We start from the raw sequence: 24,780 nt of genomic DNA on the forward strand, positions 1-24,780 counted from the left end.
CATAACCACCTGAGAAGCAAATAGTGCCATTAAAATATTTTGCCAGTGTTCGTAAACCAGTGCTTCCCAGAACTCCATCCCTGTCAAGTAAATAACTTTTTGTTTCCTATTAAATGCAGGGACTACAGGTTACTATGGTGATCAACAGAGCACAGAATAAACTCTGATTCATCATAATTGCCACATGCTAGAGGAAAAAAAATACCTGAACATCATCTTCCAATTTCAGGCTGTATCTCTGAAAAATATTTTGAGACTGTAAAATGATTTGATGATGTCCAAATAACACTGGGTGGTGTATCACAAATATGAAAGTGCTGCAGTAGTTTGCGTCTTCAAACAAAAGTGTTTCGGGTCTCAAACATTTTAAAACTCATGATCACAAGCCTTAGATTTTTTGTCCTTTTATTCTATACAGTGAAACATGGAACTTTGATACTTGCAAAGACCTGCAGAGAAATGCACATTTTCACACACACGCATCTTTTTTTGGTCAGGGACTCCTCACCTTTGTCTGCTGTGCACTGTTAGTGCCTGGTTGTTTTCAATCCCGGTTACTCTGTATTTTGTGTTCAAGGGGCCAAATTGTTGTCATTGGGTAGCCACTGAGCAGGGACTGCTTTGATGTCAGATTTGGCAGCTTCTCTGTTTTGATAAGGACACCAATGCTTTTACTTTCGCTTATTTGCACTCGTTGAATTTGCATTACCAAGGCTTAAGAAAATACTGATTAATAGTAACATCTTCTTTCTCAGTAATCTACACTTTAATATGTGTAACCAACACACTCGTTTTTCAAATGCATACAATGAATTTCACACAAAATTAAACACAATGTTATAGTTATTTCTAGTCATTCCCAGGGTTACTTTCCAGTAATGAAAAACACCTCTGATTACTGTAGAGTTCTGTGACAGTACGTCAGAACTTCTCGATGGGCTTCGCAGCATTGTTGAAAATCCTTTAGAAACAAGGAGGGCAGTGCTAGGGCTTAAAAAAAAATGGGCATACCTGGGGAAAAGCCAATTGTAATTGCATGAATTTAAATTCTATACCATTTTAGAATATTTCAGTTAATTTTAGCCTCAGTATTTCATCAGATCTACTAACTGTTCAAATGAATTAAAACAGAAAGACCACCTAACAGTGTGCATACTGACATTCAGAACCCAGAAGTCACCAAAATTTCTACCCACTTTCCATCAAGACCTGAAGAGCAGCTTTGGTTTTCCCTACTGTATCCATCCAGTCTAATAAGTAATAGTTTCTCCTCTTGCTACCTCTGATGGGTTTTTGAGGGGGATAATAATGTATTTTTTAATTGTAAGGCTGCACGGGGGACTGAGTGAAAGTGATTGAAATAATTTATGATCCAATGTAAGATACCAACTACTGCCCACTGTGGAGTCTTGGAGCTCTACACAGTTATCTCTAGCAGGTCTCTTTCTATCAGTTTTATCTCTGGTCCCAGGCTTGCTCTTCCCACAAGCATTCATAGTGAATTTAAGTTACACAAAGTGCAGCACAAAATTCTTTTACACTCTTAACAGTTCATAAGGACGTGCCAGTGGGCTCAAAAATATGTGAAGCTTTTTCTTCAAAAGGTTGAAAAACAAGAGATTAAAAGGCTAGTAAAATCCAGAGCCCATAGCTTTTATCACTTGATGGTGTTACAGAGGATGTTTCCTTCCCAGCTGAGTCTTGCTTACCTCTAGTACACCAATTCTCAGCTGGAGCAGCTCCTCTTTGCTACCAGGGAAAGAACTGCAGACTCTCTTCAATGCAGTCTTCTGTATCTCTAAAGCAAGAGAGACAGAGAGACAAAGGGAAAGAGCATGTCTTTCATATTTCATCTTATTGGCAGCCTTTCCTGAATTTCTTAAGGATTTCAAGATGATGTAAAAATAAAGTTGGGATTTTTTTTTTTCTTAAAAGACATGCTGCGATTCAAACAAAAGTCCTCTGATTTATGCCTTGGATCAGGCTATAATCTAACTGTATAATCAATTAGCCCAGTTATTCAAAAGGTAACAAGTGACCCTGTTATTGTACATGTCCATTACAAGGTTGCTCTTATTTCATAAGCTAATTGGTGTCATTCTGGTGTCATTCTCTTAAGCCATCACTTCTCCCTAACATGGGTGTCTTTTGTCTTTAAAATGCCATTTTAAATACTGTCAACACTTGCAGTCTTCTGGACAGTACATTTAAAATTGAAATAGATGTGTCAAATATATCTAGACACTAAAATGGAACTAATTCAATGGAAATCCATGCGGATAAACAATACAGTACCAGCCCTTCTCTGACCAGAATGTCATTCTTCGTTACAGCCTGGTTGGCATGACTGCACCACAACTGAGACATACCCTCCAAAAGCACCAGCCGTTTTGATTGCCCCTTCATAAGAGGAAAAAAAAAAAAGACAATGAACTCCCCAAACTTAGCTGCCTGCAATTTTAATAAAGGGCTCCGTCATTTATGACTAATATCTGTGTATGAGTAATGTCTTCTGTGGCAACAGTATAAACAGTCCTTTTAACCATGTTTTTTTTTTAAATTGAAGAAACACATGGATAATGGGTACCTGAAGAGCTGCTGAGGCTAGATCTCCTGCAGCTCACAAGCTTCAGCCTTTTATGAGATGAATATGACCGCCACTCCCCAACTGGTATATATAGAAATGCCAGTGTAATCCTCTGTCTGTGTCTCTCTAAGCTCTGTTCCCTATAAATATTCATCTCTTCCTGTTTTTACCTGGCACCATCATGGAAAGCAAATGTAGTAAGAATATGGGCATGCCAGCAAACAAAGCAGTCTTCATCTCAGAAAACAATCTAGTCATTTTTCCACATTACTCCAACATTAGTGAAGGCTCAGGCAATCAAAGTTGTCAGTTATGCCAAACTGTAGACAGAATACATACTTAAAATCCTGGATTAAACTTTAAATCCAGTTCGTAGTTTTGCTACTAAGTTTCTTCCTCTGTGGATTTGCCCATGAGATTTTTTTTTTCTTCCAGTTTTGCTTCTCTAAACAAATACAAGATTTTCCAGCCATGCCTACAGCACAGGCTGCACACAGAAATGACTGGAAGGCAGTCAGACACAATGGTAAGTCAGACACAAGGGCCATTAACAAAAAGCTGGATCAGTTTGACCACAGTGTGTTCAGGGGCTGCTGTTATTAATTTTTGTTCAGTATTATATTCTCCGGTGTAAATTATAGGGGAAGAAAATCATAAAGAACACTCATAAAGAATATTTGATGAGGGAAGTCGGTGCCTTAGTGGGAGATTTCAATGAGTTATTTCTTACCAGGGATCAGCTTCAAAGCAAGGGCTGTGCACAATGTTTCAAAATCTACCAGCTGCTGAGACTTACGCTCAAGGTGGGGTTGCTGTGAGTGGAGATAAAGGTAGACAGACCAATAGCTTTAAGCTAAACCTCTGTATCTTCCATGTCAAAGCAGGCAGCAACACAGGTCCGGGATAAAAATGTTTTAACAATGACTTCCCATGCAGGAACTTCAGCTTAAAAGTGCCATGAACAGCCAAGTAACTGTGAGGATAAAACACAGATGCTGATGCACCAGATCCTGGGGTTTAGCTGTCCTACCCAGAGCACTTGGTATGTTCAGCCTTGCTCTTTCCATGGGGAGAATAAGCAGCACCTGCCTCTTGCAGCCCTCTGGCTCCGCAGGACTTTGGGCAAGAGCAATGCAGACTGAGAGAGTGTTTGCTTCTGCCACACCGTCAGCCTTCCTGTCCAGCCTCCTCCCTTTTTCTAGCTCTAGGATCCCAGGCCACATTTCTGTCAGTACCTGACTGGCTCAGGAAAGCCTGCAACACCAGGACAAAAGGAACAGATTTTTGTTTTCGTGGTTGTTCAGTGATACTTCTTGGATGTGCTTGCAAATGGCCTTATTTTAAAAGACAACTTTGCTACTTGGCTCTGTGCTGGAGGGACTTCAGGAATCAGTGTCATCTGTTTCACTAGCGTCAGTCTGTTGAGATGAGAAGACACATTTTTAATTTGAATGTTAGGAATGAGGAATTTTTGCTTGTTTGTTTTCTTTCGTTGTTTTTCATCTCCACCTTGTTAGTAAGTCCCTGGAAATTTTCTTACACAGACGTTTTATTCCATATTCCAAGCAATGTCTATTTCAATGAATGCTTGATATTGCCTTGCAAATCCAAAATCATGCCCCAAGTTATTGTAAAGGCTTAGCATGGCCTGCAGCAGGGTTGTTGTGCCAATCAGCATTTCCAGTATCCTCAGTCTTGTAGCTCAGGTATAAAACACCATACACATCTACATCTATCCTTCTGTTTGTCTTTGATTGTTCTGTATGAAACGTTTTTAGGTAGCAAAGGAAAAATTTTCCTTTCTTTTCACCATTCCTAAGGGCTTTTTCTTCGCTTGAGCAAAATGATGAGACTCCTGATGAGTTCCACTCATCAGGAACTCAGTAGATGTCTTCAAGATTTTGCGGCTGCATGTAGGTATACAAGCCAGCAGAGCTTCCTGGAAAACGAGACCCGAAGCACAGATAATTCAAGAATGTCTGCCCTGGGCCTCTCTTTGCACCTATGAGCACCCCCACACAAGTGTCACAATAAGTTGCCTTATCTAGCACATGAGGCAGCTGAGATATTAACACACAGTACACTTGCTACCCGGCAGTCGATGTCCCAGAGCAAAACCAAACAGCTCGCTCCCCTTTCATGCACTCCCCACGGCGTACTTAATACTGAGCACCCCAAAGGGGTATCTTCATAGCATAGTTGATATATTTTACCCTTATCCCTTAGTATCTTCTTAGTACTGTCACTGAATGAATAAGGCCAGTTTTCTTTAGACTGTGCAGCAGCCTATTTTTTTTGCCTTGCAACTGCACGGAGTATTTAGCTGAGTAAAGCAGAAAAGTGTCCACATGGATTTCTTTCAGAGCACAGCTTCCAATTCCAAAACACCTGTAGTAAACTGGCTTCAAACACGTAGATGGTTTGAAACTGGCCCCTTTATCCTACTACTAACATCTGCAAAAAACAATCACTCTCTTTTCCCTCCTGACACACAAAAAGATGCTGTTGTATTTCAGATTGTCTTGATGAAGAATGAATGTTAATGCTCTAAAATGTAATTTAAATGCAATTAGGGAGAGATGTTATTAAAAATCCTATTAAAAATGACGGAAGTTCCAATTTAATGTTACCCATTTTTAGAATGCCTAAATAATAAAAAAAAAATGCAAGTGCAAGAACTGTACCCAAATAAATTACATTTTAACGGTGGAACTAATCATATTTCTACTTAGTTTTTAACATTAATTTACTAAGGATGAATTTCACCCTGAGTGAAATATTTTGCAATCATAATGTTTTGAATTAAACTCCAGTGAATACCTTCTTCCTGATTTGTAACAACTGATTTGATGCAGGAGGAGGAAAAAAACCAACAATTTCTGGAGTGGCCTGTCTATATGGCACTTAATTAATTGGCAGTTCATTTGTTACTGAGTTCCTATAACACTTCTGATAGGATTATAGGGAACATTCCAATAAACTCTCTATTGTGCTTGAAGCAGGAAATAATTAGCTTTCAGTTTTCTTCAGCTTTAACCAAAATCAAGCAGTCCTGGCAGAAGGAGAATCTGAATTTCTATTTCAAAACACCATTTTATGCTTAGCAAAAACAGAACAAAAGAGATGTGGGTGGTTTCAGAACCTGAGACCTCTTCAAACTGTTAACAAACAGATTTCTGTGGTTGATTCCTTGTAACTTCTTAACCGGAAGGTCTAAACAGGATGTCTGGAGCTCAGCTGTGTGTGCTTACAAGATGCTAAGCAGCTCCCAAATGGTCCTGAAGAGGTCATCCTCATCGCTGGAGCCTCTGGGTGCAGCGATGTAGCCATTCAACGTGCTGTCTGGTCCATCTGGCATGGATTGAGTGAAGTCATCACTGAGCAGGGAAGTACCCACAAAATTGCTGCTTCAGTTGCCTCCTGCCTGCTACCATAGGCAAGTCGCAAAGTGTGAGTCTCAGACTAGTTCCAGCCTTGCTCTGCCTCTCTTTTAGACAAGACAGTAGAGTAATATCCAGAATTATTTTTACTGAAGACTATGCAGGAGACGACTTATCTACCATAAAACCTCTGGTTTATGTGATACCAAGGAAGGGGATCTATATGATGTCAATTCTATATTCCATTCTCACATTGCTGTTGTTTACTTATCCAGGTCCTTTAAGACAGACAAAAGCCTACATAAAAGTGTAGATCCATACAAATGTATAGATTGTCACTAACTGTCTTTAAGCAGAAAAATGGTGATTTTGGAAACTGCTACTTATTTCTCTTCTAGCTTGAACATGTTTTCTGTTTGGTGAGGAATTAAAGAAGGCTATGGTTCTGTTTCAAAAAATAGTCCCATACATATTTCCTAAGGGTAACTTTTCTTCAGTACCAGTCTTAGTTTTATTATCTGTTATATCATTTCAGGACAGCTGGGTTGTGGCAGAGCAATTCCACAGCTCCTCACGGGATCAGCCCAGTGTAAGTCACACACTTGGCTATAGCTCATCGCAGTGACATACTGATACTGCCCTGCAGGATTTAGTGCCTGGAGAAGGGATATTTATACCCAGAGGAGAGGGAAGGTTGTAGATGAGAAGATTTCTAATGAGTGGCTTTCACTCATAATCCCAATCTGCTTGTATTTTATTTCCCTGGGGAGAAACATTCCAGTTAAAGCACCTTAGGCTGCCCAAGGGTAGGTGAACGTGTTGCAACGATGATGGAATTACTCTGGGCAATCAGGAGGTCAGGACAGATGTCTCCATTTCAGAAAAGGAAATATAATTACACTCCTCATTGGACTACTTTTATTTCTTCAAACGGCCTGTGGGTGGTCCCCCACTGCCAGGATCCTTCAGAGGTCTTTGTCTTAGTAGTGGCACTTAGATGACAAGAGCTTGGAAGCAACAATTGCTCCTTTGACCTGAGCATTCAGCGACACATTCAGGATTCTCCAGGCTGTTCTGCTTAGGAGAAGAAACGTGTGCTGAAGGCTGGTGGCTCTTTGAAGCAGACCTGTGATTTTTTTAAGAAAACAGACATGTTTCCCTGAATGCTGGAGGAATCAAACAAGCAGCAGCAGCATCTCTGCTCACAGTGCTCACAGCTTCTTTATGTTGGTCTGCCAGGGTGAAATGTCCTCTCGTGTTTGTTTTTTCCCCTCTCTGTTTTTTCCTCAAGTCTGCACTTCAGAAAAGTAGAGGTGTGGTCTCCCTCTTTCTCACACACACTTAGGTACACACACACACATTGCTCCTACAACAGCAATATCCTCTGTCCCCACAATTAGTGGTCTAGAGTCACTCTTCATACAGATTTTCTTGGGGCAGGATAGGTGCAGGTAGGTTGCTCTAGCACCTTTTTAATGTAAACATTTAGCAGCATTTCAATATTGAGGAAAAAAAAAAAAGCCAGCTGGGTCACATCCTATACATTGAACTCTGTCATCTCTTTTGATTAGCAAAGTGTGAGACAAAATATGCTTTGCTTTGTTTTTAATGAAAAAGTAATAAAGATCTGACCTAAAAGTAATAAACATTCTGACCTGACTTCGGTGCAGTAATGAAGGTACATTGCTAATTCAGGCTTCATTGGATCACCAAAATAATTTGGAAGGCAAATATACTTTTATTAATATAGTGGTTTTGTTTTATACTATTTCTTTACTATACAACGTTAATACAGTGTGCCTGGCTTCACAGGTTAAGCAGCATATTTTCCATAATTTTATCTGGTAGTGTAATGTATTTTTTGTTTCTAAATCTATGTTTGCAGGAAACACTAGAAAGGTGTTTCTTTTCATGGCAGGGCATGTGCAGTTTTATTAGAAAAAAAAAAAAAGACTATACACAGTTGCAGTTTCTGAGCTGTTCTGCAGAAGTCTGAATCTGTTGTGCAAAAAAAGTCTCAATCCTACCTTCGAACTTACCTAAATTTTGTATGCAGCTGTGGTAGAAATGGGTTATTTTTGGTGAGAGAGAAACAGGAGGAACATATTTATATAACTGCTGCCCCCCTGACAGATTGTACCAGTCCATGAGTGAGTTATTTATACATTCTCCTCTGAGGAAAACACTAATAGAAACCATATCCTCTAGCAGCAATCTCAACTCATCTGCTTTCCTGGCTTTCTCTAAGGTGATGGAGGAGTTCTGGTGGGATCACACTTCCTGTGTAAATGGGATTTCAAAAGACACCATTTGTTGAAGTATAACTCAACACTCTTGGGCACATTTTTCATCTGACGTTGACTGGACAAGACAGAATCCCTATTGGAAAGAGGAAATGTTGACTTTTTGTTCTAGTGTTTAATCAAGAAGTATCTGATTTGGCAACAAATCTGCTAACTAGTCTCTTTGCTCCACAAGCATTTCAACTACATTTAATCACTCTGACTATCTTGAGAGCTCTTTGCATGATTGGTAGCAGAAGAGGAATTATTTGCCATAGGTTGGTAGTTAAGATTTCATTTTTCATCAGAAAAATTCAATTTTTATGCAGAGGCATGCCTCTCCCTGGACTGAATGAGTGCTGTGTGCACTCCAAAGCAGCCTGGCTTTAGTTTGTCCTAAGAGCTCTACCAGAGCCCCATCTGAATTGAAGAACAGAAGCTGAACATCAGCACCGAGGATTGGCTGTAAAAAGGTGCGGAAAGTCTTAAACCTTGCAGAGGCACATGGCTGGAATTGCCACCTTCCAAATTTTTTTGGCTTTCACATTTTCCCCCAGGATTCAGTGCAGATGTACTCGTCCCAAATTATAGCGCTGATTTTGAGGAGTCCATCAGAATTCACATGTTCTGTGCATAAAACCCCCTCACATCAGCCATACTTTAAGCCAGAGAGTATCCCAGGCATCCTACCATGGCTGCAGGCCTGCAGTTCCTCTTCCAGGGGCTGGCGGCAGTTGACAAGGCTTGGACACACCTAATGCTCATCCAAGGAAGGGGTTACAGTGGTGACAGCCAGTTCTTCCATAGCTCATCCATGCCTGGGAGAAGCAGAGAGCCAGGTGCCAGAGTTTATTTGTGATTTAGCATATACGTGGAAGGAAGTTTTTCTGTTTAGCATTACAAGTGACAGAGTGGAAGGGTGAAGTAGGATTAGTATTCTTGGTCTGCATTTGAGTAGATCTGGAATAATTCTTCATAAAATATAATGGATATTTAGTAGACGGTTGAGGGTATATCTTAATTAATCTCTCTGCCAATTAAAAGATGGAAGTTCTAATTAAGATGACCCCAAAGCAATTATTTAGATGCGGGTATTTACATTAAGTAGACTACCAAAGCATTAAGAGTAAGATTATGACTTTGCAGAAGTCACAAAGTCCATTTTCCATGTTGAAGTACTTCACTACATACTACATTTTCTCATGGGGGAAGACCTCACAATACTTGCATTGTCTCCAGCAGACTATTAATTTTGTCCCTCGGGACTTCAACTCTAAAATCAAATTAAGAGAGACTAGTGATTGTGTTGAAGTGATGGGTCACAGGCTTTGCTATGATGATGATGAGGATTGAAGTAGAAATATTTGTCATACACAAAGTGGAAGTCCCCTTCGAGGTGACAACAACTTTTCACTCCCACTATAGTATTCACTGAACTAACAATGAATCAAGTGTGATTCATTGTTAGTTCACTGAACTACCACTATTAGTGAACTACCACTATTAGTGAACTACCGCTATTAGTGAACTACCACTATTTAGCATATGAATTTATTTGTGCTTTATTCTTTTCTAGAGCAAATCTAATCTATTCATAAAATGCTTAAATACCTTGCTGATTAATCAGTGTAAGTTAACACCATAAATACTGTTAGAAAAACGTACGGTTCATGACTCAGCAAAATATTTAAGCACACGCTCTCAGCAGAACAACTTGAGTGATTCAAGAAACTCAACTGGTGCAGGAGATGGGCTTCCCACAGCTGGTAGCTTGTTGAACTGAGATCTCAATAGGTCTAATTTGATGAAATAAGTTTCCAGTGGTCCCAAAAGTCATTGTCTGAATTAGTCAATTCATAAAATTACGCCGCTTTTATATAGATGAACATTGTAAATTGTCAAATTCCTTGAAAACCTTTCAGAGTATGTTTGGAATTGGTGTTTATAATTGTTAACAGCATTGTGTAATGCAACAGAGAACTATATTCTTTTAAAATGTTCTTGCCTGTCAGATTTATATTTTACCTGTTCTAATGCTCTCAGTATTTTAGCAGAAAGACAGTAAAAACAAGCTGTTTTTTAAATTATTGAAGGAATGAAAAATATTGTATATAGTAAGATGATTTTCTACAGAACCAATTGAAACAACAACATCTAGCATTTAAACTATTTTAGAGAATATGTTATCACTCTTGAAAAAGAACAGGATGGAAATCAGAAAGCTCTTGGAGATGGGTATGTCCACTGGCATTTCTGTGCTCGGGAATGCCCAGCTGACATCATGGGGGAGGAATCAGAGACACGTTCTCCTCAAAAAACTGTAATCTGACTTAGCTGCAGGCTCCATACAAATACCAGTATGCATTCATTTAACACAGCTCTTATAGTTGCTGCTATTTAACTATCCATCTGCAAAATTTCATCAACTTTATACAAAGCCATGCCCACTTCTCAGCTTCCAGCCACTCCAAGTACTAACATACATTCTCCTTCTTGTATACTATGTATTCATATACTGGTCTTCATAGTAAACTATGTCCTGGTCTAAAACATTGGTTTGAAACAAGGTGAAAAATCTAGCTGGAGATTGGGGCAGGGTTACTGATTAATCTTTGTGTGTAAAGTATTCTGAAAAACAGACTAAATCTGCTCACATTTGAAATGTCAGAATTGGACTATGTTCAAGATATTGTTAGACTCTGCGTATGATATCAACAGGAAAGCAGAAGGATAAAATGCTATTTTAGGATGATAGGATGAGAATGCCTGGAAGGATATGGGCTGTAGTATCTATTTTGACCCAAGCAGAGGAATGAATATTTAGTGTCGTCAAGTGTGTTCTGGTTAAGAGAAAATGGTGGAACTGTTGCATTTCTGTTTATTGGTAACTGGGTACAAAAGCCTGTTCTGAGCATACAAAGAATCAAGTGAGGCTCTTTTCTTTTTTTTTTTTTTTCCTTTTTTTTCTGTTTATAGCTCCAAACTTCATTCAATTGCCACTTTAACTCAAAAATCTACTTCTTTAATCTGTTGTCAAGGTCAAACCCAGGTGTTGTTCAGGCTTTGCAAAAATCTCTACTGCCTCACTTGTCCATGTGAGTTCCCTGTCATTCACACAGACACATTCACACATGCCTGTACAATACACAGAAGAAACCGTGAAGCACAGAATACTGAAACGTTTGCAATGTCCTACAGTTGCCTTTGGCTATGGAAAGGATCATGTATGTCCTACACATCTTAAATGAAAAATTCAACCCAAACATTTTGAAATGATTAATCCAACCTATAAATACAGAACAAGGAAGAGAAGGCAGAAGAGATTTCCTCTGCAAGCCAGTAAGACATTTAACAAAAACACAGCCAGAATTAAATTTTCTTCTAAAGTGTTAGATTATCAAAGGTAGATACCAAATTCAGTCACTGAAGAAAAGGGATTTTAGTACTGTGTTAACTGTACATTTCAACCTACCATTTTGAATTGTGGCAATACTTCTAACAGCTCCATAATGTGTGAGCATGTGTATACGTGTACACAAACTAGATTTCTTACTGAGCCTAGACAGTGGAAAAAATTATCTGCCTGCATGAAACGCTCAGTTGCGTAGTGGAAAATTCCACAGTCAACTGGGATTTGCTCTTCAAAAATGTCCCATACTCTCTTCAAAGACACTTTATCAAATTTTAAAGACAATTTTTCTGTGTTCTTATTTTACACCTTCCTAAGAAATATAAACTTTTTTTTTTTTTTTAATTCTTTAAAGTTGTGGTGGTACATTCAACTTATTACCTTCCTTTTTAGATGTGGTGCTCCCACCCTGAGCATCTGTGAGTAATGCCAAACAGAGAATTATCAAGGTTGCATAACATGGGGACAAGTTATTTCACAGTTGAATAGATCTAAGCTCTTCAGGCAAGAAGATAATAGAATCCATGGTGAAGAAGTGACTGTGCTCCTCCTTGGTGTTGGGTGGGAAATCCATCTTTACCTAAAGGTGAAGCAAAATACAGCAGAATACAATTGTACATGTTTTCTTCTCAGGAAACTTTTTTTTTTTTTTCCGGGTGATGAAGGAGAGGTATGAGATAGTGACAGAGAGACAGTGTGTGTATATGTTTATAAATATATAGATATATATATTACAGGATTTTATCTTAATTGATCTGCTATGTTGATCTTCCAGGAAATAATAGAAAAATCAGGTTTCAGTAACTCAGAGTAGAAAAAAAAATACTGCCTTTATGCAATAGGCAATTTATTTTCCAAAATTAATGCACCTTCCACTTTCATTGTATAACGTGGAATACCTTAGATCATGAAATCTAGTGAGCTTTACCAGCATTTTTCTTACAACTAAAAAGCACCCACGGTCTGGGTGCACTATCAATGGCCTTATGAAAAAGCACACAGGAACACTACATTCTGTACAGAAAACCTTGTGGCTATATAGCAAGACTGCAAAATATACTCACCTAGCTTTTCTCCTTCTAGAAAATCAATGTAAGTCTTTGATTTTAATTCAGTAGCGTTGTATCAGATGAGTTATCTAGGTATGGTAAGAGATCTTTGCCTGGCAATTCAGCCTCTGGATGGGCTATTACCCATTTGTCAGCATCTAGAGACAGGAGAATGAAAACAAGTCAAGGGTCAGATCAACGACTTGGCACAACAGTCAGATATTTCAGTTTTAGAGAAGCTAGTGAGCCAGTACAAACATTGTCTTGAATGCAGCTGGTAGCCTTAAACAGAATCCATAGTTCTCTGAACAAAAATAAAGCAACCACATCCCTGGCACTGAAGGCGGCCTGCAGGAAGAACTTCAGTGGTAGTGGCTGGGGGGGCATGACCCAGACCCAGGAGCCCTGTCATGCTCGTACAAACACACCAGCAATGGGGTCTAACTTAATTTTTTCAGACGGCTTCTCCATTTGTGGTGTCTACAGTTTTAAAGGAAGACACAAGAAAGGAAATATGGGACAATTTCCTGCCCGCCCCCCTCCCCCACCCAACGCCATGAGTACTTTCAACAGGCAAAAAATATCCAAACTGACCAGCGTGTTCCACCCATAGCTAATCATCGTAGCTGGAATTACAGTGTCTTTGTCATTTTTCCTGAAGTTTGCAGCACATAAGTATCATTTATATCTATGTTCTTTCTTAAAACAGCTTTGAAACAACCACTCACCACTGAGATATTCCATTAGTGTCACGCTGGGAATGGAATATGTTTCTGGGTTTTATAACTTGACTTTGAACCACAGCCTCGTAGCTGGTCTTACTCTCAGGATTACAGCTCATCTCACAGTCAGAAAGGAAGAGTGTCTGTGATGCATTTCAGCATTTCTTCTGCCTCTGCAGCTAAGGTAGCTGCTGGCTGACACCTGGCTGCTTTGATCCTGAGTGCACAGTGAAACAGTCAATACAGTCAGACGGATGCAAATCATGACTCAGTCCCTGTTTTTTCCGTGGTCCTTGCTTGCATGAGGAGTCAGTAATCTCGCATCTTGTGAAACAGCTTACTCCCTGTCATGGACACAAAGAAGGAATTATTTAACTCTGCTTCTCTGACTTCCCTTCTATCTTAGCCAGTGTATGTCCCAGGGGCTCAGTGAAAGCATGACTGAGCAGCAGCCCAAGGAAATGGGATTTCTTTCTCATAAACACTTCGGTGTTCTGACAAATGAATTATAACACCACAATCAAAAAAAAAAATCAAGTGGTTGTGGTAATTATTATTTGAAGATTTACCTGTTCTTACTTGGGGTGGGGGTGGGGGCAGGAAGATACTCTTTTCAAGTACTGAATGCACAGATGGAAGGATTGACAGCTATTTCGTCTCTGAAGTGCTCCGCTTCCCTTTCAGAGTTCACCTGGCATCTTCAGAGACTTTAGTGAAGTTTAGAACTACTAAACTCTGATCGAAAGGGCCAGAGTCTACACAAAATCTGGATTTCAGTCTTATTTCTTCACTTTCACATGTGGAGCATGTATTATTTACTGCTCTGTGGTCAATCTTGGAGGACAATGATGACCTCACATCATTTGATTAATGTTCTGACTATTAAATGTTTACAGACCAGCACTTAACTCCATTTCTTCTGACCACTGAGTCATACAGTATATATTTCTTGAACTTTGTACCTTTTTCATTTGTAGTAGAATCTTCTTTCAGGAGTGGGATAAACAACTTGAAAGGAACTGACTGCGGAGAGAGGTGATTAACTGTCTGGGGAGGGATGTAGTTGTGATGGAGACAGAGAGAGTGGCAGGGCTGTGGTGGTGTGGGCAGGAAAGCTGAACTGACCACGGATAATGGGAAGGCAGAGGAAGGAAGGAGGCACTAATGCTCAGTAAACCACTTTGTAAATCTGTGCTGATGACCTGAGTGAGATGAGGAAAGGGCCATGCCTTTATCAACACCTTGCTTTTTTTTAACATGCACCAATTTACTGTCATTCACACAGTGACATAATGGGGTCACAGTACCAGGACTGAAAGGAGCATCAGTAGCACTAGAGGCCCTCATTAGCTGCCATTGTTTCCAAGGACTTTGTAGGAGAATACCATGGAATACATACTGTAGTAAGCAGGAGCCAGTGCTTTCTGCCCTCAGAGACGGCTTTCTGAAAAGGAGACTATTCAGAAATGCTTGGTCATATCACATAACATTCTGCAATGAGCTTCACTGACTTTGTGAGAGACCAAGGTATTATTCAATGGATATTGAAAGGCAGTTAAATGACAAAGCAATTATCAGACATAGTCAACATGGGTTCATAAAGGGAAAGTCCTGCCCTAGTAATTTGATCTCCTTCTGTGATAAAGTCACCCACTTGGTGGATGAAAGAATGGCAGTGGATGTAATCTTTCTCCATTTTAGTAAGGCCTTCGGTACTGCCCCTCACAGCATCCTTCTGGACAAATTGTCCAACTGTGAAATAAGCAGGTTCATGCTATTCTGGGTGATGAACTGGCTTGATGGCAGAGCTCAAAGGATTGTAGTGAATAGGGCCACATCTGACTGGTAGCCGGTCACCAGCAGTGTTCTCCTGGGCTCAGTTCTAGGGACAGTTCTGATCAACATGTTTATCAATTATCTGTATGCAGAAGTTTAATGTATCCTTAACAAGTTTGCTGTTGATGCTGAACTGAGAGATGCTATTGACTCCTGGAGGGATGGGAGGCCTTGCAGAGGGGTCTAGATGCCCTTAATAATATGTTTTAATTTTGGTTAGCCCTGAAGTGATCAGGCAGTTGGACTTGATGATCTTTATAGGTCCCTTCCAACTGAGCTATTCTATTCTGTTAACATTAGCAGGATGTTGCCCATAACAAATCAGGAGGCAGTTTACTCTTTTTAATAACGAGAAGGTAAGACATGTCTAGAGTTTGTGTCAAGCTTTCTGGTCCATCAATGACAGATCCAGCAGTGAGGACCAGACATTTCTTCAGTGTTACTGCAGAAGAGCTTCTCTTGGTCACTCCTTCAGTTGTCTTGTACATGACTACCAAAGCAGAAGTAAGAAGCTATGAAATCTAAAATACAACAGCATATATCTTCTTTTTATCATTGTAAATCATTATACAGAATAAAAACAAGGTTGAGTTGGGTCCAAATTCACTCAGAAAACTTTGTCAAAACATATTATGCAGTAATACAGACAGAAAAAAACAAAAACAAAAAACAAAAACATCTTCTTGTTAGTTCCTATTTATTTAATGACAATATAAAATCTGAGCTGTGTGTTTTGTGCATCAGAAAGTAATTGTGTGTGACCAATTTTTGCTCTTGGAAGAATTTTACCTTGTGGCTACATTCTATTTGAGATGATTTCAAGGGATACTTTTATCACCTACAGGCTTTTCAGTGGTTTGTACACTTACTGAACAAGTAGGGGAAAAGAGAAAAGAGACTTTGTTAATACATAAATTAACTTTCCAAGAAAGCTGGGATTCATATAGCACACTTAAAAGCTGTGCAGGCCTTTTCAGTGAATTTGATGGTATCACATGCTTCCCAGTAATCTGCTGAAGATCTCCCAAACTAGTGAGAGACACTTCTGCCTCACAGACACTTGAAATATCTTGAAACTAGCCCAGGTTTCCCACAATGGCCAAATCCATACGGAAAAAAATATATCAAAATAAATAGCAAATGCGTACCATTGTTTACTGGATTCTGGTAGTGTACATTTGATCAGCAGATAATTGACATTTCAGAATTAAACTTGCTGTAAAGCTGGAAACAAAGCAATTGTACCCACAGCCACAAACCCCTATGTTAGTTTATCATCAGATATCTCAAATAATTAATGAAAATCTTCTATTAATATCCTATATTTCTCAGTAGCTGTGCAGACCAAATTAATATGGAGTGGGAATCTGGAATACATTATTTGTGGGGCGTTAAAGCTGAGGGTGTTGCTTTAAAAATTAATTTGAAAGATGCAATTTGTTAACGCACTTTTTCATTATACATTTTAATAACACAGATAATACAATGTGCTATCTTTTGTGCTTTGCAGAACTGGCCATGTAATACATAGAACGTGAAAACTGTGTCACAGTGAAAAACATGCTGATCGAAATTACAGAAGGATGACCCAGGATTTTAAATAATACAGCAAGTATACCGAGCAGCCTGGCAATTACTGAAGTCAATTACCAGGCTAGTTCTAAAGAAATGCTTTCAGTGCAAGTTAGATAACAATAAGGTAATTTTATCTTTTCTTTTCACTCCTGCCACTCAGAACTACCCCAATATTTGAAATATCTCAAGGTCTAAACAAAAAGTGGCTGTGTTGTACTAGTTCGGTCAGAGATTCAGGCATTTAGCAAAATCAATAGGTTCTGGTACTACCACTGTATTCTATATATTATGACTATTGTTACTAAGATATATCCAAAAATTTGATTGGAAGCCTGTATATTTAGGGATTCTTAAAAGACCACTTGAAAGCCGAGCTTCTTACTACAATGGAAATTATCATTAAAACTCTTTGAAAATAGGCCTTTAAAATACATATAATTCCCTCTCTGCTCCAAGGTGTTTTCTAGAGATAAATCAGAAGAAAGGCGGAGAAGATATACAAAGGGAAAGATAATAAAATTGAAAGTAAATGAAAAGAGTAAATTTCTATTTTCTTTTCATGAAAATTACTTGTATATTTTGCAAAACACCAGGCTAAAAGGCTAAAATAGGGATTTCATCTGAAAATGTAAGCTTGAAACAACTTTGAATAGTTTATTATTTTATATCTTTTTTTAAAGTATATATTATATACTTTATACAGTTCTACAGTTTTCTTGTAACATTAATTAGAGAGTAAGAGAAATGAAAAAAGAGAAAGGGAAGAAGGGATGCTATGGATTTCCATTAGTGCTACTGTTGGGTGTGGTATTTTATCGCAGCAGTAACCGCTTTTCCCTTTATTCCCTCCAAATCTCCATGTTCTCTGAGGCCTTTCCAGTCCACTCTGCAAGCTGCCATTTATTTCTTTGAAAGTAGAAGAACTGACCACAATTTCTGTCTCAGCTCACCTCCAGCCTCTACCAAGGGGATGAAAACAGGAATAGAACAAATCTTCTGCACGCTAATGTAACTTTTTAATATATAGATATATGTAAATGTATATATAAAAACCAGAACAATAGACATCTCAAAATCCCTGATCTGACAACAAATTCACACATCTAATACTGACAGAGATCAGCTCTGAAAAGACAGTTACAAAGAAAGGCTTTAGAAACCCTACTGAATAATATTCCTCACAAAACTTCTGTAAGACAATGCAAAATAAACTACAACAGAGTACAGGTAAACAGTGTACATACCTCAATATCAGCATTTTCATGTGGCTATAGAAATCCCATGTCAATGGCCACTGGGAGACACCTCTCGGCAATTCGGAGCATTCCTCAGGGAATATATTCTGGCTTTTGTCCTGCTATTTTTTTTTTTAAAAGACCCAAGAAATTGCTCTGAAGTGTTTCCTTTCCTCTGGCAAATGGAAATATAAATATTTTATATGATGATGGTGCAACTTAATATATTTTTTGCAATTGAAATGTCATTGTATTACCAGCACAATGGGTCAAATTTGCCCTGAAGGAGTTTATGGTGACAGAGTGATACCAGGGCTGGGAGAGGATCAGGGCAAGGTAAATATATTGATAAAATGGGCACCAAGGGAATGGCTTCTCCAGAAGGCATAAACAAATCCCAGAGCCTCCTTTTATATTTTGACGTGTAATCTGGGTAAACAAATAGTGAAATCAGCTAAACTGTGACACATTTGATGGAGGGACAATGACAAGCAAAGTTTGAAGAATCTGGGCCTCACTGGCTAGACTAGCAACCCTCTTGCATATTGTCACTCCTGCCTGCTAATGTAGTCAGCTGCATTTCTTTTCCCTTTTATATTTGCAGCTGGTGTCGTCCAGGAGCAGCAAGTGAATAAGAAGTAACCAGGAAAGAGCACAGAAAATTAAGATACAAAGGAGAAACACACATTCTTTTCCTTCTTCCAGAACGGAACAGAAAACAAGTTTTCTGGAAGTGAGTACATGTACATAGGTGGTGACAAGGAGTTTCAAGGCCAAAATTGCAATGGATGATAGGGATGACTTGGTCCTTTGGGTGCTTGAGGTCTGGTAGAGATGGAAAGGGCCAATTTGGGCCTCATGGATTTGAGCAGATGATTCTAGACCTACACATCAAACACAAGGTACAAAGACTTCGGTATAATTTAGGCTGGGTGAATCTGGACATAACTGTCCTCTGTCTTAACAGAGGATGTTCTTTTTTTTTTTTATTTTTCTTATCATGTTCTTTTGCTCTCAAGAGACTGCTTTTGTCCTTTTTTTCTCGTACAGTAAATTGGTCTTCAAGTTCATTCAGCAAGCCCAGGCATGGGTGAGGAAGGGGTGAAAGACGTAGCCACTATTTGCTCTCCTTGCCTATTAGAAGATAATATATATGCTGGGTGCTGAATTTAAACTGCCTTCTGATATGTGTTGTCAGTCAACTAAAGAGAATGTGAACTGAATGTAAAATACCATCTCATTCAGGTGGAGTATTCATACAATTTGTTGAATGTATTTGAACATGGAAGATGCAAAGCAACAGTAAATTCTTCCTGAAATCTTCAATCTGCACAGAATTAGTATTTAGGATATACAAAAGGCAAGATATATCTGCATACAGAATGCAGTTAACAGCCTCCTCAAAGTTTGCTTTCTGTTTTACTGATTCTTTCCAACCTATGGCCTGTAAGAGAAGACTTTTTCTATAGGGCTATGTGTTTTAAATACGATTTTATTTCATGTCAGGGAATTCAATGATTCAGTAGCCACTGCAATGCGTAAAAACCATTTCTGGGGTGAAAGATGAATTTAAAGCAGTCACTATTCCTTCTTTCTAAGGAATGCAATTGTTTAAACAAGTGGATCTGTAGAAACATACAGTTTAGGTCTGGAGATGGGAAAGAGTATGCACTTGCCTAGGGGAGTGATGTGATATAAACATTTTTCTCATGAATGCACCTATACCTCTACCATTGTTTCATATTTATCTTTTTAAATGTATGCATTCTTTGGGAACTGAAGTCAGTGGTGCACCTCGATTGCCTGAGGGAAATATTACCTCCTTAGTCTTCTATTTGTATTTTGAAGTCTCAAGCCAAGACAGTGCTGTGTTAGTGCACTGGTGTTAAAAGGTATTTTGCAACCAGCTTTTTGTTTAACCCAAGCAATAATAATGCTGCTTGCTATTCATCTAAATTTTCTTCTCGGAATTAAGTTAAAATCTTTATTCCCATTTTATAATTTGTAATCAGATGGAGATAGAGAGAGGGGAAGAATAACATTTCTGGGCTGGACAATGATATGCCTGAGGAGCCCTGGATGCTTGTGGTGAAGGGCCAGTTCTCTGATCTGTCGCTTTCATGGTAGGCATGGTCATGCCCCCATGGCCTTGTGAGTGGTGCTGGTCTAGAAGTTACGTGGTCAAGGTAAGTATTCAGACATTCCCCAATAAAATACAAATAACAAGGGAAAGACATTCCATTTGTCCAAATGAGCTCTTCCTCTATGAAAGTGGGAATAAGGCTGCTCAGCCATAGAGGAGCTGTGAGGATGCCTTCACTAACAGCTGGAGGACCATCTACGTATTTACTTAGATGAATAGCAAGTCGGTGGGGCATGGGAAAACAGCCGTCACATTTATCTTCTTCATGCCAGCAATTGGGAATCATTACCAGGATCCTAATACACCAAAGGATCATTTGTACAGAGATGTTCCTCATTTATTTGGCTACACACACTCAAAGTATTGCTTTGTGGTGTAAAGTTACTGGCGCAGAAGGAAGAGTTTGGGCTTAAATTATTTTAGGGACTATTTAAGTACAAGACATTAAAGCTGATTTGCTCATTTCCAGTATCCTCTTTCTCACTGTACCATAGGGAGCCTGTTTCTGTAAGCCAATCATCCTTCTTCTTAAACATATAGAGAAATTATAAAGGATAATTATATCTCAGGGGCACCTTAATTGTCCCAATTACTTGGCCAGTTTTGACAGTCAGATCTGATGTAGAGAGGGGAGGAAGGAGATATGTAGACATAAGATAACATTTCATGTGGTGCTTGGACAGTACTTAGGGCCCAGCTATAATAATCACAATGTCTGTGTTTAAAAGTATACTATCTGCAATGTTAAAGCAGGGGAGAAAGAGAGCTTCGGTGAATTCTGTGAAATCCTTTATCCAGTCAGCCTTCTGCATGAAATATACAGCATTAGCACTAAATCAATTATAATTAAACTGCGTGTAACCAAAATTGGCAAATTCAATTTCCCCCACATTTCATTATAGCTTAGCTGCTATAATGATGGATTGAACTAAGCCACCTTCCACAATATCTTCCAGGTAAAGTCATTATCAAATATAATTTTACTTTTCACTTTTTTGATGAAAATTAAACAATATATAATTACCCTAGATCACTGATGAGGTTACTCACTCAGGTACAACAGGCAATATAAAAACCCCTCCATCATACTAGAGTGCACATATGTTAAAGAAACCATTTCAGTTTTTTTTTTTTCTTTTTCTTTTTCTTTTTTTTTTTTTTTTAAGGTATAGTAGATATTCTTTGGTGTTAAAAGATAAAAGCCAAATATTTGAACTTACATCCTGACTCTAGCTTGAAATAAATAAATAAATATTAAAAAATACTAAAAGAAAAAAAAAAAGATAAAACTTCAGAAACTTCCTCTCCCTACAACTTCCAAAAAAAGAAGCAATTAGCCTCTTTTGTTGGAAGGCTCTGATGTTAGTATGGCTTCAAGAATGCAGTTAATGTTGAACGTATCCTTATATATCTTTGTCTTTTAAAGAGGTGTTTTCTTGAAATAAGGTTATGCTTAAGTGGATAAATAGAATTAGAGGCCTTCTACTTTTTCTGTCTGAAAATGCTGTTACACCTGTAGCAAGGTCTTAACATCTCACCCAAATCAGTAAAATGTTATTCTGATCATTAAACCAGCAGTTGCATAAAAGTAATTGGATCAGATATAAAATTGATGATCATTCACAAGGTTGTTCTTTGGAGTAATCCGGGAACAGGCAATCATAAACTAAAACAAGACTTTAATAAAATTTTCTGGTCCCCAAACCTCTAAGTTATTTAAAGTTATTAAAAAAAAATCACCTTTTTACAAGCAAGGCATACAAGGAGCTGGCAAAAGTATCTATATGTAAAATGCACATATTTTGAATAGCTTTGTGAGGTAGAAGTATCCAGCTCCTGCAGTCCAGAAGTATCAGTAAAAACTAACCAGAAGGTTACAGGTTACATTTGATAAAAATAAGGACTAATACTCAGTGTCTCTGAAATCATCAGGGACATATCTATGCCCACACTGAAATGCAGCACAAAATACATGTCCATGATGAACCACTAGTACAAGGCATAATCTATAGTCCCTACTCCTAATAAAAAAAATATTCATCATGTGAAATAAATGTGGTGATACAGTCAAAAGCTTGCTACTGAGCCATTCTTGCCACTGCACGTATCGTATATCATACTGAGACTCACTGTCAGATTAGCTCTTGAAGAAAAGATCATCATCAAGCAAACTCTTAGATTATTATAAACCACTCTAGGCAAGCACTGGGGAGAGCCATCAAATCCTTTTCTAAATGACTTGTTTTATTGGAAAAAAAATATTAAAAGCAAGGAACATAACAATCAGGTTCAAAGTCCAGACCATCTACCGTCTTCTGTTATGATTCTAGAGATCAGCTTTTTTATTTTCTACTGAGAGATTTGCCATCAAAAGAGAATTGTTTTTTCATTGGATAAATCATTTACAAGTAGTTTAGGTCTTTCGTCTTAAAGGTTCTGCTTGATTGAACAAAACTCTTCTCCCATTTCAAGGCATTCAAGTGGAATCTATGTGTAAACTGGTCTTATCACCTACAAACTCCTGTCCATTGGATACTATTACAGATGTAAAGAATGTATTAGCTGGAGAATTGTGTATTGCATACAGCTTTTAGGGAGGATTATTCATTTTAGAGTTCTCAGGACTCTGGCTACATGGCTACTACATGGGAGACTGTGTCACAGAAATTACAGGTCCAAAGCCATTAGTTAATGCAAAGTTGTCCACTAATCTTGATGCTGCAGGCTGCGTGCTTGATATAGCTGAAAACAATTGATATAGATCACATACCTGAAGGACAAGTGAACTCCTGGAAAATTCATAGGCAAACTCTGAGAGCCACAATTCATCTGCTTGTGAGCCATATGTGCACCAAGAGCCACAAAGTGGTCATTACTCTGGAAATAAAAACAAAATCAGGTCTTTGTACCTACTATATTCCAGTACTTTCCATAGTTTTTGCTAAGCTAGCCTTAGTATCAAGGCTGTCATTACTTAAAAGTGCAAATAATGCATTCTGTCCAAAAAAACTTTATAATCACTTAGCAGCATTGATCTTATTTCCTGTGGGTCATTACGATTTATGTCCATCTTACACTTGGTGGAGGACAGTGGATCAAAGAGAGAACATAAGTGCTTGTGCCAGGACACAAATCCATCCATTTTAATCTTTTACCAAAGATTGAAACCTGCGCTATTTAAATCCTGTAGATGTCAGCCAAGCATAGATCTTCTGGAGTATGAAATAGTAGCATCCAGATACTAATTTTGCTTTCCTAGTGGCTCAGTTTGCTTCCTTCCTGGCATTGTAAAATCTCCAAGTACAATATTTTTCCAGCATAAAGAAAATCAGTCAAACAAACATAAATAACAAGTGCCCATGCACTCCACTACAATAATGAAAGTAGTAGAAAGTATCTAGGCTCCTGGTTCTTTATTCGTGCTCCCTTTCACAGACGGTTCTTCATATTCTTAGGGCTCATTCTATCAGAAGTGATTAATGGTACTCTGCAGAGCTCTCTCTGGTACCACACAGGATAGTACAACTGAAAGCACACTTGGATTATATTGATATTCACAGCCATGGATGCCTGCTGCAGAAAGCCTATTGAAAATGGAGAGTACATGATAATAAGCTCTTCTCTGCTGTCCCTTAAGCGAACTTTAAGTCTGATTTAAGTGTGCTGCACATTTCAGAGATAAAACACATGGCACATGTGCTAACCTCCACTGCTTAGCTACCTTTGGCCATCATCTCCTAACTCACATTAGTTAGTACTTAATAACAATGACAGTGATGTTTTAAGTATTGATTCACACACAAATACAGTATTTAATTTTCTGTGGTACCCAGGACCTCTCAGATAGAATAGCAATTATACCTCCTTCTAACAAATTGATGAGAATGTGGCTGCTTTCATAGATATGTAGTAGAGTACAATTGATCCTTATTACATTCTGCTAACAGGATTGAAAATCCCAAAGATAATTTCACTATAAATGCTTGCCTTGCATTGGCAAAATATACATGGAAATTTCATAGCCTTGCTGATTTTTAATCACTACAAGTTAAATTATTCCTTCTTCATCGAACCTAACAAAAATTTATGGGCCAGTCAGGTTAAAACGGAATTAAAAGGGGTGATCAATAAGCTTGAATTTCACCACTGGTTGCTGTGATTTCACTGAAATTTGTAGAAGTCAAATAAGCCATATAACTGTCAAGTTGTTAGTTTTTAGTATATATTTTAACACGTGCTGTAGATGTTTCTGAATAGATAGTTGCAGATCCCTGGAAGCAAGGTAGACAATGCTGAACTCAGACAAAAAAGTACTATTGGAGTAAGATCAGTTTGTTAAGCAAAACTTAATCAGTGTTATTGTTAAATATGTGTGGGGTTTTTTTTGCTGTTATTTTGTTTTGTTTTGTTTTTAAATCTCTATACCTTCTGAACAATTCAATTCATTTAACTGTGTTTTAGCTATTTTTCTTACCCCTACCTTTTTCCTACAAACCCATCCCCTCAGGTAGCAGTAAATATGAGTTACACTCTTTACTCAACCTTACAAGTGGAACTAGTGC

At 38.4% G+C, this 24,780-nt stretch overlaps 1 protein-coding gene and 1 long non-coding RNA gene across 24 annotated transcripts in view; one reads left to right on the top strand and one right to left on the bottom strand.

Moving 5' to 3' along the window:
- Positions 1 to 24,780, top strand: part of LOC106037701 (uncharacterized) — a 479,206-nt gene that overhangs the window by 447,549 nt on the left and 6,877 nt on the right. For 18 of the 20 annotated variants that reach the window (XR_010834890.1, XR_010834892.1, XR_010834891.1 and 15 more), the window contains 3 exons: positions 16,776 to 16,964; positions 18,680 to 18,808; positions 20,088 to 20,261. The exons of 1 other annotated variant lie outside the window; for it this stretch is intronic. Coding sequence is in view for 2 of the 19 variants with exons in the window: in XM_067005336.1 (XP_066861437.1) it covers positions 16,776 to 16,789 (14 nt within the window). In the remaining 17 variants the exon portion in view is untranslated. Of the gene's footprint in view, positions 1 to 3,022; positions 3,114 to 16,775; positions 16,965 to 18,679; positions 18,809 to 20,087; positions 20,262 to 24,780 lie in introns of all 20 variants that reach the window. One more of the 20 variants, XM_067005335.1, reaches the window with a different exon arrangement.
- LOC106037703 (uncharacterized) overlaps positions 1 to 24,780 on the bottom strand; it is a 129,513-nt gene that overhangs the window by 3,592 nt on the left and 101,141 nt on the right. For 3 of the 4 annotated variants that reach the window (XR_010834895.1, XR_010834896.1, XR_010834898.1), the window contains 8 exons: positions 22,989 to 23,095; positions 18,085 to 18,250; positions 13,436 to 13,773; positions 12,723 to 12,865; positions 12,040 to 12,238; positions 8,940 to 9,067; positions 1,710 to 1,798; positions 509 to 645 (listed from right to left, as the gene is read on the bottom strand). This is a non-coding gene — a long non-coding RNA (uncharacterized lncRNA). The remainder of the gene's footprint in view (positions 1 to 508; positions 646 to 1,709; positions 1,799 to 8,939; positions 9,068 to 12,039; positions 12,239 to 12,722; positions 12,866 to 13,435; positions 13,774 to 18,084; positions 18,251 to 22,988; positions 23,096 to 24,780) is intronic. The other variant, XR_010834897.1, reaches the window with a different exon arrangement.

The sequence above is a fragment of the Anser cygnoides genome, chromosome 13 (assembly GCF_040182565.1).
Source record: "Anser cygnoides isolate HZ-2024a breed goose chromosome 13, Taihu_goose_T2T_genome, whole genome shotgun sequence".
Lineage (NCBI taxonomy): Eukaryota > Metazoa > Chordata > Aves > Anseriformes > Anatidae > Anser > Anser cygnoides.